The sequence below is a fragment of the Acipenser ruthenus genome, chromosome 22 (genome assembly GCF_902713425.1).
Source record: "Acipenser ruthenus chromosome 22, fAciRut3.2 maternal haplotype, whole genome shotgun sequence".
Lineage (NCBI taxonomy): Eukaryota > Metazoa > Chordata > Actinopteri > Acipenseriformes > Acipenseridae > Acipenser > Acipenser ruthenus.
Genome location: NC_081210.1, coordinates 29,239,003 through 29,258,077, shown reverse-complemented (window position 1 = coordinate 29,258,077; position 19,075 = coordinate 29,239,003). Strand labels below are relative to the sequence as shown.

The 19,075-nt window shown below is 44.5% G+C and overlaps 1 protein-coding gene across 1 annotated transcript in view; it reads right to left on the bottom strand.

Annotated features, from left to right (window-relative positions):
* The window catches only part of LOC117431743 (PDZ and LIM domain protein 7-like), a 34,113-nt gene that overhangs the window by 2,211 nt on the left and 12,827 nt on the right, over positions 1 to 19,075 (bottom strand). The window contains exons 3-14 of the mRNA XM_058996625.1: positions 18,864 to 19,015; positions 12,113 to 12,143; positions 10,321 to 10,529; positions 9,208 to 9,229; positions 8,102 to 8,118; positions 7,513 to 7,593; positions 6,417 to 6,571; positions 5,635 to 5,671; positions 1,277 to 1,570; positions 904 to 1,084; positions 404 to 524; positions 40 to 155 (exon numbers count right to left, since the gene is read on the bottom strand). Coding sequence (XP_058852608.1) covers positions 40 to 155; positions 404 to 524; positions 904 to 1,084; positions 1,277 to 1,570; positions 5,635 to 5,671; positions 6,417 to 6,571; positions 7,513 to 7,593; positions 8,102 to 8,118; positions 9,208 to 9,229; positions 10,321 to 10,529; positions 12,113 to 12,143; positions 18,864 to 19,015 — 1,416 coding nt within the window. The remainder of the gene's footprint in view (positions 1 to 39; positions 156 to 403; positions 525 to 903; positions 1,085 to 1,276; positions 1,571 to 5,634; positions 5,672 to 6,416; positions 6,572 to 7,512; positions 7,594 to 8,101; positions 8,119 to 9,207; positions 9,230 to 10,320; positions 10,530 to 12,112; positions 12,144 to 18,863; positions 19,016 to 19,075) is intronic.

Here is a 19,075-nt window from a genome sequence, read left to right as displayed (position 1 = left end):
CTACAAACACACTGAAGAGAAGCAGCCTGCAGGACTCACAGCGCAGACGAAGCAGGTGTCATGCCAGCTCGTGCCCAGCGCCTCCAGGAAGCGGTCTCCAGCGTCGATCTTGAAGTCACAGCCACTGCATTTAGTACCAAACATCTTGTCGTAGTCTGCAAGTCAAAGGATTTTTTTTTTTTTTCACTTTATAAAAATGTCCCAAATTTACAAAAATACAGGCATTAAGAAAAGGCAAAATAAAACAGAGAAGACTGGCAGGCCGCCTGGGTGATAACAGTAGCTGTCTGAAGTCTTTAGATACCAGCCGGCTTCTATGCACTCTTTTTTGTGCTGTCGTAAAGACAATGAAGCGGAGTTTATCATTACACGGAGCCTGAGCTGGCACAAGGCTGTGACTCACCTGTCTCACAGTAGGGCTCCCCCTCCTCCATGTAAAAGGCTTTGTTCCTGATCGGGGCCTTGCAGGCAGCGCATACAAAGCACTGCACGTGCCAGGTCATCTTCAGGGCATGCATGATCTCCTGCAAACAAGCACACGTTACAGCACAGACATACTGGCAGAGAGAAGGGGCAGTTCAGTCAATTGCAGCCCCACAGATGATTGCATGCATCTAGGGTTAAAAGAGGTTCCCAACACCCCTTCTGAATTTCATATCCCCATCTATTTTCTGGGTCCAGGAGGTCTGTTGTTGCTCATTCACGCTTCTTGCACTGTCACAGGAACATGAGATGGGATATCAAGACAAAAAATAGTCACCAGGTTACCACTGATGGGTCTGCAACCAAAGATCTCCTGGATCAGTACAGTTTTACACACACACACACACACACACACACACACACACACACACACACACAGATAGGCTGATGAATTCTTAATGAACTGGGGCGTGCACTCACTCCAGCAATCGTCTTCTTGCACTTGGCACAGTTGGGTGCGTAGCGGCTGTCGTAGCACTTGGTGCAGTAGATGGAGCCTCTCTCCTCGAAGAAGCCTCCCTCTTCCAGCACCACCTTGCACTGGCAGCACGTGAACTCCTCGGGGTGCCAGGAGCGGCCCAGTGCCACCAGGTATCGGCCTCTGCATAGGAACCCAGACAAAACACAGAGAGACAGCGACAGTCAGTGGAGACTGCATGACATGGGATCCTGATCCTAGAACTCAGTCTGGTTACACTACAATAGTGAACGGAGACTTGGTTTCATTTTTTCATATTATATATATATATATATATATATATATAGATAGCGACAGGCTTGTCTGAGGCCCTACCTGATGATCTTGTTGCAGTGCCCGCACACCGGGGTCCTTCCACTGCCCTCGGGAGCCTGCTGCGCTGCCTGCATGATGGAGCTGCGGTTCTGCACTGGCGTGGGCTGGGCCGGCTGGCTGTGCTGGGTCAGCACTGTGCTGGTCTTGTCGGGACGGTAGCGGTCAGCGAAGCCTGGATCGGTTATCCAAGGAGGGCGATATGAGGGGGTTGAGGAAGGAGCGGGAGCCTTGGCTGAGGGGGAGGGAGAGATAGGGGCATGTATATTAGGTAGGGCTTGGAAAGGTCTCGCCACACTGGTGAGTTTCAAAAGGGTTTGAATCCTATTGTTTATGCCCAGTACAAGTTTTTCAGATGAACAGACAATTTTATTTTATTTATTTTTTTACATTGAAAACGTCCATATAAATAGCATTAGATATGTGTGTACGACAAGGCTATGAGCCAGTTTCACAAACTCTGATCAGCACCAATCTGGGACTGACTAGAAGGTAAAAGTGTTCACTGAAGAAGGCACTAGCCAAAACATTTGTCCACTGGACTTCATTTCTTACAGTTTTACCTTAGAATTGTTATTGAGTGTTTTCCATTTATGATATTACTTCAGGTAAGGTTGTCCATGATTAGTGTCTCCGACTCTGTGAAACCAGCTGTATGTCACGGTCCATTCGCACGCAGAGAGGTCTTGTGTTTTGCATTCTGCTGCTTGCAATAATGATCTAACTTCAATAAGCCCGTGAGGTGTAGCCGAGTCTTGTGCAAACAGAGTAGACATGTTATTGATCTCCTGTAATGCACGCGTCTCGCTGTTCAGTGCCTCTTACCCAGACCGCCATGGGGTTTGTCAACCGCTGCCGCAGTGGATGCCGTCTTGGCAGCAGACTGATTCACTTCGTGGCTGTGAATAAAAACCGAAGAGTATCACTTCACGTGCCACCAATGGCTTTATATTGTACTGTAAAATGCCAGCTAAATCAGGCAACACGGGCGCACCAATAATTATCACATCAATTATCATGTTCCATCAAGTTTCCTGTCTAGTACAGAAAAATCAAAGAAACGCAGTGGCTGAAACTCTGTTGAATCTATCACAATGTCAGAAACCAAATGGCACTGGAAGCCTGCACTCCACTTCAGTTCATTAAGCGTTGGTTGGTGTGGAGCTCGCTGTTCTTGACAGACAGGCTCCCTCCTCAAAGCAAACTTTTCTTGCAGCCACCTGCTTAAAGTTAACTTTATTCATTGTATGTGTGTACTTTTATAAAAATGTGCATCGAGGTGAAAAAGCACTTACCTCACAATGACACCAGCATCCACACAATACCACAACACAGCACGTCACTTAGTCTGTGCACAGACCTGAGAAACATTGCTTATATTGAACTGCTGCCATTCTTAAGGATCATGTTTCAGTCCTTACGTGTACCTGTCACTGGTTTATTGTCAAATAAAGCCATGGAACACTGAACTGCCTCTCTCAGAAGCACAAACCTGCTCCTACTTGTCACGTGATATTTCCACATTACTGCAGATTTGAAAATAATGTGGTTGGTTTTGGGCGATTGCTTTCATTCTCCTTCTGGCACATGGAAAGTTACAGTCTGATAGGAGGCTCTGCTTGTTTTTCAGTGCCAGTTTGTAATGGATTTGTTTCTGAAATCCGCGGTAAGCCTAATCACATGCAGAGCCCTGCTTCCTCCTCCCCAACAGCTAACAAACCGCACCTTGCTTTGCCAGAATGAGATCGCAGGCACACAGAGTTACCACACTGTGTTCAGCTAACTGCAAATGCAGTTTTGTGGGGGTTAAAAAAAAAAAAAAAGTGATTTGCAGCAGTTGTGTTTGGAAAACCCCATTCCATATTTCCGTAAGTTTGTCATGATGTAGCATGACAAACAGCTTCACATGAAGACGTACACCTCAGCTTTAACCTGGCAGACAGCTGCACTGCGTTACAGTTGGCGAGAAAATCTCTATTCATCCCGCCTATAGTACAGCAACCAGTGACTTACTGGCCAACAACCACGTGGTCTCAAACAGGACCAGTGGGATTCCCATCCAGGGCAGGGCTGAGGTACATTTCTGGGCAGAGTGGAGAAGCTCTACCTGGTCTATGAACACGGGTGCTTTAGTCTCCAGGACCGCTCCCGCTCTCCCCACCCAATTCTAAATTCTCTTGCCTCCTATTTTCCAGATTGCAGCTTAAAAAGATAAGGAGATTGCATGCCTGGTTCATCTCTAATTGTATCCCCACCCCCCACAGCGACACATGCCTATTGCAGCTACATTAGCCACTGAAGTGAACTGCGAGCTTCATTAACTTGCTCATTAAAGTTCTGATCCCATCTCCCATCAGGCAAAGCCACACTTAAGAGGTCTCTGGACAACACTAAATTCTGTTTCTGTGTTGTAACTTGTACTAAGCCCTTGTCAAGATTTTAAAGTGGAAAGATGCAATATTAACAAGACCAAGGGCCAGAGTGCAGTCTATTTGCATTCAAATTGTCTATGCCCCCCCCCCCCCCCCCCCGCTTGCACGCAGAGCTTAATCATCTCAAGAAGGTAGGAAAGCGTGCGTGACTGCATCTAAAGCTACAGTACCTTTAGGGAATGTAAAGCAGCCAGTATTAGAAAAGCAACTCGGGGGAAACGCTTTACCATTAAAAATCAAACTGACTGTGTTTTAATTAACTACAAAAAGACCATTTGCAATGCAGGACCTCGACCGTATAATCCCAATGCCTTCGATGAAAAGCACCAAGCTTTTCAAATTAAATATGGAACTGTCTGACATGAAATCATTATTCATTTTCCTGTTGATCTGGAAGTCCGCTCTGGAAGCCAGACCACCATACCCACAACTGAGTGGGCATACAGACAAAGTGCCGGTAGCCACCAATGCCAGTCAAATAAGGAGACCCTTTGATTAGTGGAAGGATACCGAGGGTCCACTGCAGACTGTGATAATGCAATACTAAGAATAGCTCATTACATCCATATTCTTTGCCCTTTTAAGACGTGTGTCAGCGTAATCAAAGTCTTGTTTTGCTATAGTGCATTTGAGGACAGGATGCCTCTGCTTCTGGTTTCCACAAGCACTGCGAAAACACAGGAATCTCCAGGGCTTCACCTGGCAACACGTTTATTGGTAAAAATAAGCAAACAAATCAATCATAGTTTACTGTACAAGGCAAGTGTGTAGTCGCAGGCATCCCAGTAAGAAATCGGATTTGAATCACCAATAAAATAAATTAAATAAATAAATAAACAAACCAAGCTTTCAAAAATCCAGGAGTTGTGAATAGTTCATGTATTTGTAAATGCAGAAAAGAGCATCAAAAACCAAGTTAGTCTTCCAAAAGGAGAACACAAGGATGAAAGACCAGCAAATGAAAACATAAAAACTAAACTGTTTAGTATACAGAGAGTGAAAACAGGTAGTGTCATTCAAAAGGTGTCCAGAGGATAAAATCAGAAGAGAAAAACAACACACACACATAAAAAGCTCTCTCTTTATTACAGCTTACTGCGCTACAGCACTCCTTACAGGTGTGCGTTACACTGGGATGCAGAGCTACTTGACTAGCGAATTCATCACATTTCCTTGCTCTTGTTTAGGAGTATCTGTCGTTGGGCTCAGTATTCAGGTGTCTGCTTAGCCTGGGGAGCTAGGCCAGAGTGAAACTGCAATCCTCTCCCGGGTCTGACTATGTGGTTTTTTTTTTTTTTTTTTAATGAATTGTGTTAGACGTGTTTTTGTTCTGTGGTTGTCAATGCGCAGCGCTCGGGTTTAGATATTGAGGGAGCGGGCAGAGCGCTCGTGGTGCCAGTCACGCAGCCGGGCATAACGCGGGCTCTTGATTTCTGTGAGGAACTTTTCCCTGGAAGGTGAGCACAGAAAGAAAAAAAGGGACAGGAGAAAGAAAAAGGGACAGTATTAAAAAGAAACAGAAACACAAGGCAAAGAGAGAAAAAGTGTTGCAGAAATCTGATGCAGAAGACAGACAGTCTACCACTCTCAAGCATGCAACTGGGTGAACGGGTCGTTCTACCATCCACAGGGAGCAGTAAGCACGAATGGACAAAACGAGCTCTATTACCTCCAACAGCAACAGATGAGTTTCAGTAAAAATACAAAAGAGTTCTAGGATTTTAAAGACACACCAAACTATTGTTTTCTAGATAATAGGTTATGATGCCACACAAACATCACAAAATGTTAGTTTAATTTAACAAAAGGTTTTAGCCCACCCTTAACAGCCAAATCTATCCAAGTTACGACTGAATGTAAAGCACACTTCCAAGTCGGACGGGTATTTAGGGTTGAATGCACGCACACGCACACACACAGTCGGCTTACCGGGACCTTTTTAGGTTCTCATCATCAGGATCCTGCACTGAGGGCCAAGAGAGAGGAGAGATATGCGTCAGCACCCCCCAAAACACCATTTTGAAATCAGCCTGACTAAACTAAATCCAGACTCTGCTCCACTCCACTCCACATCACAGCACAAAAGCTGTATAAACCTCAGTATCACAATTTTAAAAAGTGTGATCTATAGACCAAGATATTCTGGTATTGTAACAGACCATCTAACACGACCTTCATGCTTTTTTCAAGGTTGTATTACAGAATGGAGGAAAAAAAAAAAAAAAAAAAAAAGAAGAAGAGAGAGTTCTGTCTAAAACATCCAGTGCAGTTAAATCCACAATGTTAATGTGCATGGAGAGTACATAGCAGTCTCCTGATTGGATTAGCTCCCTAAGTTTATTTCCATTTCATCACCCCAGGCAAGGAGAATCTGGGAAGTATCATTTTATAATAACTGCATAACTTTCTGTTGCCTCCGTCCTAGAATGAATTAATTACAATGTTATGAAACATTGTTTTATTTTTCATAGTATGGTATGCTAGTCAGCTCCAAAGCCCTGAGAAAACTCTCCTCCAATGTGCCACACACACAGCCTGGAGCTGCAATTACAGCAGCCAGTTCATTATAAAAAACACAAGCGCATTACGTGGCGCTCCAAGAGGGACCGTGGATATAGTCTAGAGTGCAAGACTCGCTCAAGCCTCTCCTCCCCACCCCCTGCCTTTACCAGAACAGCCGTGCCCGCCCTGATCTCCTCTGCCTGACTTACTGAACTCGGTGCCTGTGAGCTGGGCAAGCATTCGGAAGGACCGGGACTGGGTGGTGCCAGTGCGAGGTTGCCAGTCCTGTGTGTCCTCCATCAGCCTCTTTTTGCTAGAGTCGTTGGACAAATTGCAAGTCACCTGGTCCATCCGCAGGGAGTGCCTTCAGGTGGATGTGTGGTGGAGAGGAGGAGGGGTAGAGGTTAGTGTTTCCATCTCTCTCTCTCGAATCGCACACACACACAAAGCCATGCAGAGGCCACTGCATTAGACAGCCTCAGGGAACGGCTAACTTGATGTTACCTCCATACTGCGACAATCTAGAACAGCCTATGCAATAATTAAACAAAATGTCTAAAATGAATTTAAAAGCAAAAAAAAAAAAATGCTAGCCTCCTAATTCTATGTGAACCTTACAAACTGGCAAGCGCTTTTAAATTTCACTTGAAAAATCCTGGGTAAAAGTTAGTGACCAGGCATAAAACACTAGTTAAAGTTCACATACCAAACCATATCCACATTTTCTAAAAAGCTTAATGATCACTCTTGACAAACACACACAAAGCATGCTGCAGAAAAATCCACTGTCATGTCATGCTTTACTACAATGCAGATTCCAGTGTAGCAACAGCAGAGGGTGCTGTAACCCTAATACTGCCCATGCAGAACTCCTAACCAATGAGGAACATCTGAACTAGATCATGTGCCCTTCAATTAGCTGCATGCAACACACGGAGGAATGCATGTCACAATCCCCATCATAAACACAACGTGGAAGGGGGGAGGGATACTAAACACTGAAGCTGCTGTGTTCTCCATGCCAACACTTATTTCGTGTGAGGTACAACCTGAGTCCATTTCTGATAAATGCCTGTCAGACGCTCCTTCACATTCAAATGTTACAACCACAATCACATTGTTCATAGAAACATCTCAAGGCCTTTGCAGCCCACAAATCAGGTGTGAATCAGACCTCACGCCTAATGCATTGAAGCTCATAGCGCATCCCCCTAATCCACAGCTGAAAAGGGCTAATCTGAGAAAACTGGCTGTTAGCAAGACGAGAGCAGCAGCAGGCTGGCCTGGCGGGTGCCCTGCTCTTACTTGGACTCTGGGTAGAGTTCATCAAAGAACGTGCCTTCAGAGAGCAGGGGGTGCTGCCCCTTGGAACTACTGATGAGGGCACTGAAGAAAGAGTGAGACAGACAGACAGAGAGAGAGAGAGAGAGAGAGCAATGAGAAGGCTGGCACTGCAGCAGGGTTCAGCCTTGCAATGGTGCTAGAAAACAAATACAGTGTTGATCCTGGGGTCAGCGGCACACAGCATGCACTTCTTATCTGATCTGACTGAAACTATTACTGATTGGGAGCTCGAGGAATGCTCGCTGCAGTGAATTTGATTGGATAGCCTGATTTTGTGACATTGCCATTAGACAGGGCCATCTACCTCACAATTTCAGCAGCAATGTGGGTGTTGAAGGAAAAAAAAAAAAGTAGAAAGATAGTCAAACAATATTTGAGTAAATGAAAAAGAATGATTCAGTTCTCCGGTCCTGACAGCACTGCAATAAAGGCATCCCTGCAGAAAGTGACAAACTGCAAAACAGACGAACAACAAATTCAATTTGCTATCCCTGGAGGAGAAATGTAACCATCAATAATTATTGCAAAATGACAGAAAAGGCTTACTGACTTGTCAAGAGACTCCATCTGCAGGGATATGAAAGAGAAAGAGAGAGAGAGAGAGAGAGAGAGAGAGAGAGAGAGAGAGAGATCAGTTTACAGCAAAGGAAGAGATGTATGCATTAAACACTTCAAGACAGCATGCAGGTTGCTTTTCTGATGCAGGAAAGCAGAACATGCTTGGTGCAATATGACGAGACATTAGTGGCAAGCATCGCTACTTAGTCCTGATATTTTATTGACTTGGTTAGCTTTCATTTAGTTTTAATGCGCTGAAACGGTAGCATTGATCTGCATAACTCATCCTTGTCCAAACGCATGGCTTTGAAAAGGATTTTAAAAAAACTCAGGTTTTCCCCCCGAAGCAAATGCTTTACATATTTTCACCATTTCAACTTTGCTGTTTCTTCTTTGAAAATATATCACCAGACACCGAGATCATTATATAATGGGGAGACATGGACACAGCCAGCTGCACTAGAGTCCATGGAAGGAATTTTCATCAACAAATATCTATGGTTAAAGAAAAAATTGATTTAATGCAGGTCGGCAAGCAGAGGGAGGCTTGGAGCCGCCTTGGGAGTTGAGCACACACACACTGCACTGGTGTGCTCCAAATTACAAACTTTTTAAAACATCCACTAGCCCACAGAAATACAGGCAAATGAAGGATAGGGAAAACTGCACTTTTAATACAAGAGATATGAAATCAATTCTAATTTCACTTTTCACTTGTCCGGCCAAAAAAATAAATAAATAAAAGTCAGTTTGATGCTGCTCCACCCCCAGCCCACCCCTTGTCTCCACGCAAAGTCTAATGAGGAGGGGAGGGGGTTTCAAGTGCCCAGAGGGGAGGTTCTGTACAACAGCAGTTTCCACCTGGCCTGAGAGGCAGTGTAACCCAGGAGCCCTGCCTGTAACTCGAACGCTCTGGACAGATTTAGCTCAGGATAATTCCCCCTCCTAGTAAGGCTGTGCGGTAATCCTGCACCCTCGCCTGCAGTAAAAGCAGTGCTGATCCGTCAGCACATTTCAAGGGGGAATGAGGAGGAGAGAGAGAGTGTGTGTGTGTGTGTACGACTAAAAACAGCTTCAGCACACTTGCAGCAACCGTACCTCATGTTTAACCCTTTCCTGTCTGCACGGCGCGGAGGACAGGGGATTGACGTGTCTTGCCAAACGCACCCAGCTACGGCACGGCAGTCCTGTCTCTTTAAGGGATGCCACACGACCAGTTCTCTTTGTTTATGGATTAAGACAGTTATAACAGTGGCAAATCTGTCCATCTGTGCAGCGTTTCCACTGGCACACAACAGTGTTTATGTGTATTGTACAGACATGACACAAACACACCAGGGGGTGGAATAAAGAATCTCAAAAGTGGAGAGGAGGTAGAGGAGAATCAGATGTGGGATCAGATTATACACTCTAAACAGCAATCCACTTGCTCTCTGGTGGTTGGAGAGGAACAGTGGGCAAAAAAGAAAAAAACACAAACACACACACACACACCATGATGCAGGTAACAAAATATGGGCAGCACCAAGTAGACATCCATCCAACACCCTGTGGTTTAACCCAGGGCACTGTAATCCCCTCACACAAGACATCCATCCAACACTCTCTGGTTTAACCCAGGGCACTGTAATCCCCTCACAGGAGACCCCATAAATCTACCCCAAAGTAAAATTTGTGCTAGCAAACTAAAGCATCCACACCATGAGACAGGCAGGTAGGTGCTTATTTTTAGAGTTGCATGTAAATCACGTTTTTTTTCCCCCCAAGGCTTTTTAGATATATATGTATGAAATTATTGTTTTCAGTTACTTTCCACAATGCATTTTTTTATTTTTCTATGTCAAAATATGTATAGTAGTAACTCGACAACTTGCACACTTAAGTTGTACCTTCTTTCCTTTCTGTCTTCCACAATGAAACCCTCATGGTCTCGGTGTAGCGGTGCAGGTAAATCTACTCTTCCAAAGACAGGTGAAAATAATGACGCCTGCAATACCCTTAGGAATGTTTTGCTCTGTAAATCGATGATGATGATGATTTTGTGCTGCCTTCCAATACCTTTCCAAGGTCATTTACTTCTCAAATGAAACATACTGTGCTAAATGTAAGCAGTCACTGCTGAACATATACCCCCAACATATCAGTCTTCACTGTTCACAGCAACCCTCCTAAGACAGTAGCTTCCGGTGAACAAAGTGCCCATCGACCTACCCATTGTGTTGCTGCAGCACACTGACAGCTCCCTGGGAGCTGGGGTTCAATTTCGCCGCCGTGGGGACATAGGACACTGGTTTGGTGACCGGCCCAGATTTCGAGTTGCCAGAGCCTCCCCCGGCACCAAAGGGACGGGCCATCTTATTAAGAGACATGCTGGGAGCAAACGAATACCTGGGCTGAGGCGAGGCAGCGGCAAGCGAGTCCTGAGTGAGAAACAAACACACAACATACAGCAAAACCAACCACAGCAAATAGCATGCAGTTAGAGGCAGGAAGACCAGACATGCCGGCCCAGATTCACTTGCATACGCCCATTTTTACATTTGAATAAATTCCAATAATGAAATGCAATTAAATACAAATATTCATTAAAAACCCCTTCGCTAACACCCACCTCAAACCGCTCTCTCGGTCCCTCAGTCTCCCCTCACCCCTGCCCCTGCTTGGGTGTTGTGTACACACCCATCTCCTCTATAAATATTTAACTTGAAACGCTGCCCAATCAGTGAGTGCGAGGGTTCTAGAACACTGCATGCAAACCTTACAGAACCTCACTGCCACAGCAAGAGAGCTACAGCGCTATTTTTTTTTTTTTTTACATTTCTTTGGAAAACATTTAGAAAAGGGTTTGCTGGCAATAGCAGCGAATCCCCACAAGATGGAGCTCCAACACATCTGGAAATAATTTTAACTGCTGTTTCTGTGGTATATGGGAGCGTTAATATTCTGAGACTACCTTCTGGGAATTCATTTCATGCTTTTAAAAGTTAATGACTTGATAAATGTTTTATGTGAGGCAAACTAATGATTCCCCCCCCCCCAAAAAAAAAAAAAGAAAAAGAAAGAGAGAGCATGTCACATTCTTGTGTGTGCGCCTGCGTGTTTATGCATGTGTGGTGAGTGAATTTCCAACTGTTCCAATCTATTTTAGCTTTTACAGTCATGTGGTAAATGAAAACTCATACCTCACCACAAAAAGAGACACAAGCATTGATTTATACACAGAGTGGGAAATAAAACTAAAAATACAGTAACGATGCACTTCCTAGGCTCACATTCACTGCAGAGAACAGAGCCACTATCCCACTTATTCACAAATAAGCAGCGCCAAAACATGCAAATATCCCTCAGCACTGCACTGTGCATAAACCAGAGCATGTGCGGCAAGGAGTTACCCCAGACCAAGGGCAAGTTTCACGTTGAAAAGGTCCGCTGTGTGCAGTTTTATTTCATGGAAAGTGTACAGTTTTATGTTTTTACAGCAACCCCGATCATCGTTTCCCGAAGTTGAACTCATTTATTTAAGAGCAAACAGCACAGCACCAGCCGCACAGTGGAATCTGGGACAGTCAGTCAGTCACAAAGGCAGTCAGAATTGCACTTGCAACCCAACAGAGTGAGCAAGGCTTTAACAACTGATGATTCTGCAGGATATTAAAAGGACTAACAATATACTGAACCATCATGTCTCCTACATTTTATTGAGCACAGTTAGACCGATGCCACAAATTCCTTTAGAACACATTTAATAACAGACACTTACCACCACCTTGCCACTGCTGTCAACATTCAAAATGAAGCACGGGCACCCAGGCCATTAACACACAGATCCAGTGTGACTTATTGCTTACATTTTTTATGGGGGGGGGGTTATATCTGAAGCATGTCCACCCGTACGGCATGCAACTTTATGACAGAATGCATGGAAATAAATGGATCTGCAATTCAACAGCTGTTAAAGCAGTGCTCATAAACCCTTTCAAAAACAACAAAATCATCTTCTTACCTTCTGATTAGACCCAGGAGTACTGACAGCTCTGCAAGAAAAAGAAAAAAAAAAAAAAAGAGAGCCATTATCGATATCCAGGTGTCACGAGGGAGTCCTGCACCCCTGGGGTACTGGGTTCAAGTGTGAGAGTCCTGCACCCCTGGGGTACTGAGTTCAAGTGTGGGAGTCCTGCACCCCTGGGGTACTGGGTTCAAATGTGTCACTAACCTTTGCCCAGAGTATAACAAAATCAATTTCATGATAAATGTGTTCTCCAGATCATTCATACCTGATCCACACTACCTAGATAAAGTAGGTTCAACATGTGTTGAAACAATGCATAACTGCCATTCACAAATATATATTATATTACATATTTTTTTTTATTTTTTGTTTGTGTGATGGTTGTGCATTATTGAAGTAGTGTGAATAGGGTGGTGAATTGGATGAACTCTCCTCCAACAGCTCCTAAAGATTCCACAGCTGACTGGCTGAATTAGAACCCAGGGGAGGGGATGACACACACACACACACACACACACACAACCTAAATTACATCAGCACATTCTGATGGAACGGCACAGGGATCTCCTTGGGACGAGGTAATAAGCTTTATGAAAACACATCATGTATTTACTTAGACCTATACCAGACGGTATGAAAGTGTGTCATGTGGTGCACAGCACTCCAAACCCATGCACTTTTTTCAGGGCTGTGATTCGACACAGGGTCAGCCCAGACTGGCTCTAAAGCAACTCAGCTCTCAGCTTGGCGCGTTGGGAGCCATCTACACATTTTCAACCTGCCTGCAGGGCACCTGTTCAAATACCAATGAATTCCAGGTATATTAACTAAGATAATTTGCTAAACCTGCATTTAGCACCTCTCACTTACTGCATAAACAGCAAAGTGACATGAGCCAGGCAGTTAATATATATATCACATTGCAAAGCATGTCACAAATGTTCCATCCATTTACATGACAGTACAGTGTAACCTAGGACGTTGGTGAAGTCATAATACTTTGCAAAACCGCACCAGACGTAATCGAAACTGTGCAGAGGGTTTTAAAAGGATATACTTGTTTATTTCCCCCCCTTGTAGAACGTGGCGATTTTCCAGCATTTTGCTAACAAATGTTCATTGGACCAAACAGCTGCAAGTTATTTAGATCTCTCGAGCCGTGTTGAACTTTTGTAAAAACACGTCAAGCAACCAAAATCTGAAATATTTTTTCAATTACCAACATCTTTGAGCAATTAAGGTCAATTTGTTTGGGGGATTATTCTGAACTCACGTTTGAGGTCTGAGGTAGGCCAGCTCTCACCAGCTGTTTGTCAAAAATGAGAACGAGAACAAAAATAAAAGAAATCCCAATCCCATCCAGGAAGGAGTTGAGAGGCTGGTAGTCTGGGACCCGAGACCATGACCACTGGGGGAGGGGTCCCAAACTCGAGAGATGGGGAGGAAAGCATTTGAAATGCTTGAAAATCTATCCAAGGGAGTACAGGAAACACACACACATCTCCTTCATGGATATTTATTTATATATATATATATATATATATATATATATATATATATATATATATATATATACACATATATACACACACACTGTAATCTGCCAAGTGTTTAACCTGTAGTACTTTGTATTTAATCACATCCTGATGTAACTATCACTATTTAATCATATCCTGATGTAACTATCACTATTATCTGCTGTATTATTGAATTGTGGTTTGTCACACTTGTACTTTGCTTGAACAAAAGTTATTGTATTTCTTGCTCTTATTGTATTACTTGTATTGTAACACTTGAAATGTATTTGCTTACGATTGTAAGTCGCCCTGGATAAGGGCGTCTGCTAAGAAATAAATAATAATAATAATAATAATAATAATAATAATAATAATAATAATAAATATATATATATATATATATATATATATATATATATATATATATATATATATATATTATCTCCATGAAGGACATAGATAAGAATGAATATGTAATCTTCTCACATGGACTCAGTGTACCATTGCTGTTATGTGTTTGTTTTAAGCTTCTGCCAAACAAAATATTGTTGCAGTCAAGTACAATTTCACATCCTTCTTTGTAATTATCTTGGGTAAATGTCACTTTTTTTTGTAATTCTCTGCAGTCTAATAACTTGTTAAATTCTTAAGACAGCTGTGTGTGTGTCCGTTTCAACAATGTGCTTACAAGAGAGGAAGACAATTTGTTTAAGTGGCATTTGTAAAGACAACAATCTTAAATCACAAGGAGAGGTGGGGTGACTCCAAGCTACCCATCCAGCGCCCGTCGTGCCAGGCCAGCGAGTCGAACAGGCCAGCGAGTCGAACACTACCCTGCAGCGGGCAGCTCCTCTGGCAGCCAGCTTCTTATAAACAGGAAGCAGACAATGGGCCGTTCTTCCTGCTACAAGCTGAAATAACTCCCTGCACTCTTCCATCACACTCAGGATATTAACCTCTCAACACGTGCCTGCAATAAGGGGGCTTGGGTTTAAATACTGATTCACTAGTCTAAACTGGGTTAATAAACTACATTAGGGTTCTCATACCAGGTAACTATATAAAATTCAAGGCTTCAAATCTTTTTTTTTTCTGGATAAAACCAGGCTATAAAAACTCTTGGTAACTGCTGAACACTTGTGAGAATGCAGGCTTACCTTTATTAACTATCACTCCCCTCCTCAAAAAACCTACCCTCGACCCCACCTCCCTCCAGAGCTACCGTCCTGTCTCCCTCCTACCCTTCCTCTCCAAAACCCTCGAGCGGACTGTACACCGCCAGCTCTCTGCTTTCCTGTCCAACCACTCTCTGCTTGACCCTCTCCAATCTGGCTTCCGCTCTGCTCACTCCACTGAAACCGCCCTTCTCTCTGTCACCAACTCACTTAAGTGTGCCCGAGCTGCCTCTCTCTCCTCTGTCCTAATTCTCCTCGACCTCTCTGCTGCCTTTGACACTGTTGATCACTCTATTCTACTATCATCTCTTGCTGACCTGGGGATCTCTGGCACTGCTCTGGCCTGGTTCTCCTCCTACCTCTCCAACCGCACTTACCAGGTAACCTGGCGTGGAGCAACCTCCACACCTCACCCTCTCTTGACTGGAGTCCCCCAAGGGTCAGTCTTGGGTCCTCTCCTGTTCTCTCTCTACACCCGCTCCCTGGGCCCCCTCATCGCATCCTATGGTTTCTCATACCATTTCTATGCTGATGATGCTCAGATTTTCCTCTCCTTCCCCACCTCTGACTCCACCATCTCCTCCCGTATCTCTACCTGTCTGTCTGCTATTTCCTCCTGGATGCACTCGCATCACCTCAAACTCAACCTCTCTAAATCTGACCTCCTTTTCTTTCCCTCCTCCTCCCCCTCCTCTGATCTCTCTATCTCTGTTCCTCTGGAATCTACCACACTCTCTCCCTCTTCCTCAGCTAAAAACCTTGGAGTCACCCTGGACCCCTGCCTCTCTTATTCCCAGCACATCTCCACTCTGGCACGCACTTGCAGATTCTTCCTGAGCAACATCCGAAGAATCCGACCCTTCCTCACCAACTATGCTACCCAGCTCCTGGTCCAGGCCCTGGTACTCTCCCGCCTAGACTACTGCAACTCCCTCCTGGCTGGCCTCCCTGCGTCTGCCACCCGTCCGCTCCAGCTCATCCAGAACTCTGCTGCTCGCCTGGTGTTCTCTCTACCTCGCTTCGCCCACGCTACTCCACTACTCCGCTCGCTCCACTGGCTCCCGATCACCGCTCGCATCCAGTTCAAGACTCTTGTACTAGCCTACAGATGCCTTGATCAGACTGCACCCAGCTACCTCCAGACCCTCATCTCTCCCTACACCCCCACTCGACCTCTCCGCTCCGCCTGCACTAGAAGACTGGCTCTACCTCCGCTACGCTCCCCTGCCTCCCGAGCCCGCTCCTTCTCCACCCTTGCTCCGCAGTGGTGGAACGACCTTCCTACAGATGTCAGGACTGCCCAGTCCCTGACCACATTCCGGCGCCTCCTTAAGACTCACCTCTTCAAACAGCACCTGTAGAACTCCTCTGTTGTATCCTGGGACACTATCACCCTTCATTTAAATATGCTTTATTTTGCTCTTATCTGCCCCCTATTTTACTGCATTTAATCCTGTACCTCAGAATATTGTAATCTCCCAAGTGTTTAATCTGTTGTATTTTGTACTTAATCATATCCTGATGTAACTATCACTACTTAATCATATCCTGATGTAACTTTCACTATTATCTGCTGTATTATTGAATTGTGGTTTGTCACACTTGAGAATTATTGTATTTCTTGTTCTTATTGTATGACTTATATTGTAACACTTGAATGTATTTGTATTTGCTTGCGATTGTAAGTCGCCCTGGATAAGGGCGTCTGCTAAGAAATAAATAATAATAATAATAATAATAACTTTCTTCCAGTGCTGCTACAGACTTGTGTAAAGCAGGAATCCTTTTATAGTCAGCCACAATGGCACCCTTGCACTGTTAAAATGAATCTGTCCTTTCTGGATTTCTGTGTGCTCGTTGGCTTTGTTATCAACATTGATTCCTGCCAACAGAATTTAACGTTGGCATTTCATCAAACAAAAACTATTTGATTCGATGGAAATTAGTTGCCACTTTTCTTCACAGACTCTGATGGATATAACGTACACCACCATTGAAGTCTACATGTTGCTAACGTTACTTCAGTGCGGTGATAAGCCAATCCACGTCAGAGACGAGATTGAAGATTATTTCCAAATAGTGCAAACCGATACTGTGTCCCATAACCGTCTATGTACTTTGCATGCATCTGTGCACGTCTTCATTGCTAGGGTTACCTCACATGCGGGACTCTGAACCTGATTCGAGTGTTCCGCAGGGCTTCGCATGTTTAAGAGAACGTGGTGATGTCACAATCAGTATGTGGAATACTCGGAGCAGGAAACAGCAAGGCACAGCGTTTCCTGAAGCACTCATTTGTCTCGTCCCCCTATATCACTTATACAGCTCTGGCATCGATTGCTCGTGCTGAAAATGTCTGTATATGCTTCAGGTACACATTTCTGAACTTTAGCAGTTTGGAGCAGTGTTATAGTACAGCATCTCAAACTCTAGGTAAAGAAACATCTGAAAGATATGGAGAAATTCAGAGCTAGCCAAAGGTTACTTTGGTATTCCAGCACATTACTCTGACACCATTCTTGTGTACTGCGGTTCAGTTATCGCTTGATATCGAATCTTTGAACTGGTCTCCAGGGAACAAGCTCAGAGCCTGCCACCCAGATCCGTGCAGGCTCTCTGCTCCAGCCCTTTTCACATTCTGCAGCCTTTTCAGTCCCGCTGCCAGAGCTGTCGTGCAAGCGCTTGGAGTTTCTCCAGAACAGAAACCGCACTGCCAAGAAAAACAGCCCAGCTCGTACTCGAGAAACACAATCGCATGTAACCTTCTGTTACTTTCTTTTTTTAATTTTGCATTTTGTTTTTAAATCTTGCAGTGTTCTGCTCGGTGGTCAGTCTCTGCAGACAGGTTTATTTAATTTGATGCGAAGGTATTTATACAGACTGGCTCTGAGAAAACAAAAACACCCTGCCCAAGAGACACAAAGCTCTCTCTTGCAGAGAGAGTTAAAAAAATGTAAGGCAGTGCACTGAGGTGCACTGAGCTACACTCCCCCCCCCCCCACCCCCCCTCGCTTTAGAACATTTAAAAAAAAGACACAAAAGATACATATATATATCCTACAAACTGACAGCTTTCCAGAGGAACCAAGCTGTTGCGCTGGATAAGAAGTGCTGGCTGTGTCTTTGACCTGCTGGCAGTCGTCACTGAGCACCATTATCTAAAGAGAACAGTCTTTAACAATGGACAGTTTTACCACAGGGAGACTTGCGATCTACAAAACAGCAAACTACCAATCGCTAGGGACACACACACACACACAGTTCTAAAAGTTGGTCACCTGGAAGAGAAGTTCGCTATCGAATCTCCATTTGTAACGTCTGATGTTAATAACCACCACCAAGTTACTTCCAGGTTCACTGTTTGGCCATGTTAATGGTAAATTGCACTTCACTGTGCATGGACCTCCCTCTCCCACACACACTGCATCATCTCTTACTGGAAACACCCCCTCACTCAATCAGATGACATCATCGTCCAGGATTGTATTAGTGTCTGGGTCCTGGGTCTTCAGATAGCCAAACCACATTCCTTTCACAGGCTGTGGTGCCCCAACATTGTCAAGGAAAGTTTAATAAACCGCTTTGAAAAGTAATGAAGGGAGGGACTGGCATTACGTCCTCTTTAAAATGACTTTTCCTGGCACAGTTATTCGCTGTACATTTAAAAAAAACTGATCTTGGAGTACCTTACCAAAGGAATCCAAAGTCAGCCCTGCCACTCCTGGTCTTTGTTCCAACCCTGTTCTAGATTGATTTCACTGAACCAATTAAAACTCTATCCACACACCTGATCTCATTTTACCTGTTAAAGCTGGAGTGGAATAGCCCTCCAGAACCGTGATTGAACACCTCTGATTTAAAATCTATTTCAGCGCCAAGAAGACGGTCGCCGGCACCCCTCTTGTGTTCTTTGATTTACAGAGCTTTGGTTATCGCTCATTTATGAAGCATAATGGGCAGACAGAACAGAAAAGCGAGAAGGGGGAGAAGAAAGAAACCATGAAGGGCGCAAGCAGGGATCAAGCGACAGACAGACGGGCGGGTGTACAGTACCTGCTCAGGGAGAGGGTCAGGTTGCCGGTGCATGCTCGGATCTTGTTCTGTGCCTCCACGTGGGTCATGCTCTCTGTACTGGCACCGTCGATGGACACCACCCAGTCTCCCACGCCAACATTAGCCTGCACGGCCTTCCCGCCGGGGGTCAGCTGCAACACACAACACAGGGTACCCGATCAGTGAGCACACTGTGCACATGTCTAGGAATG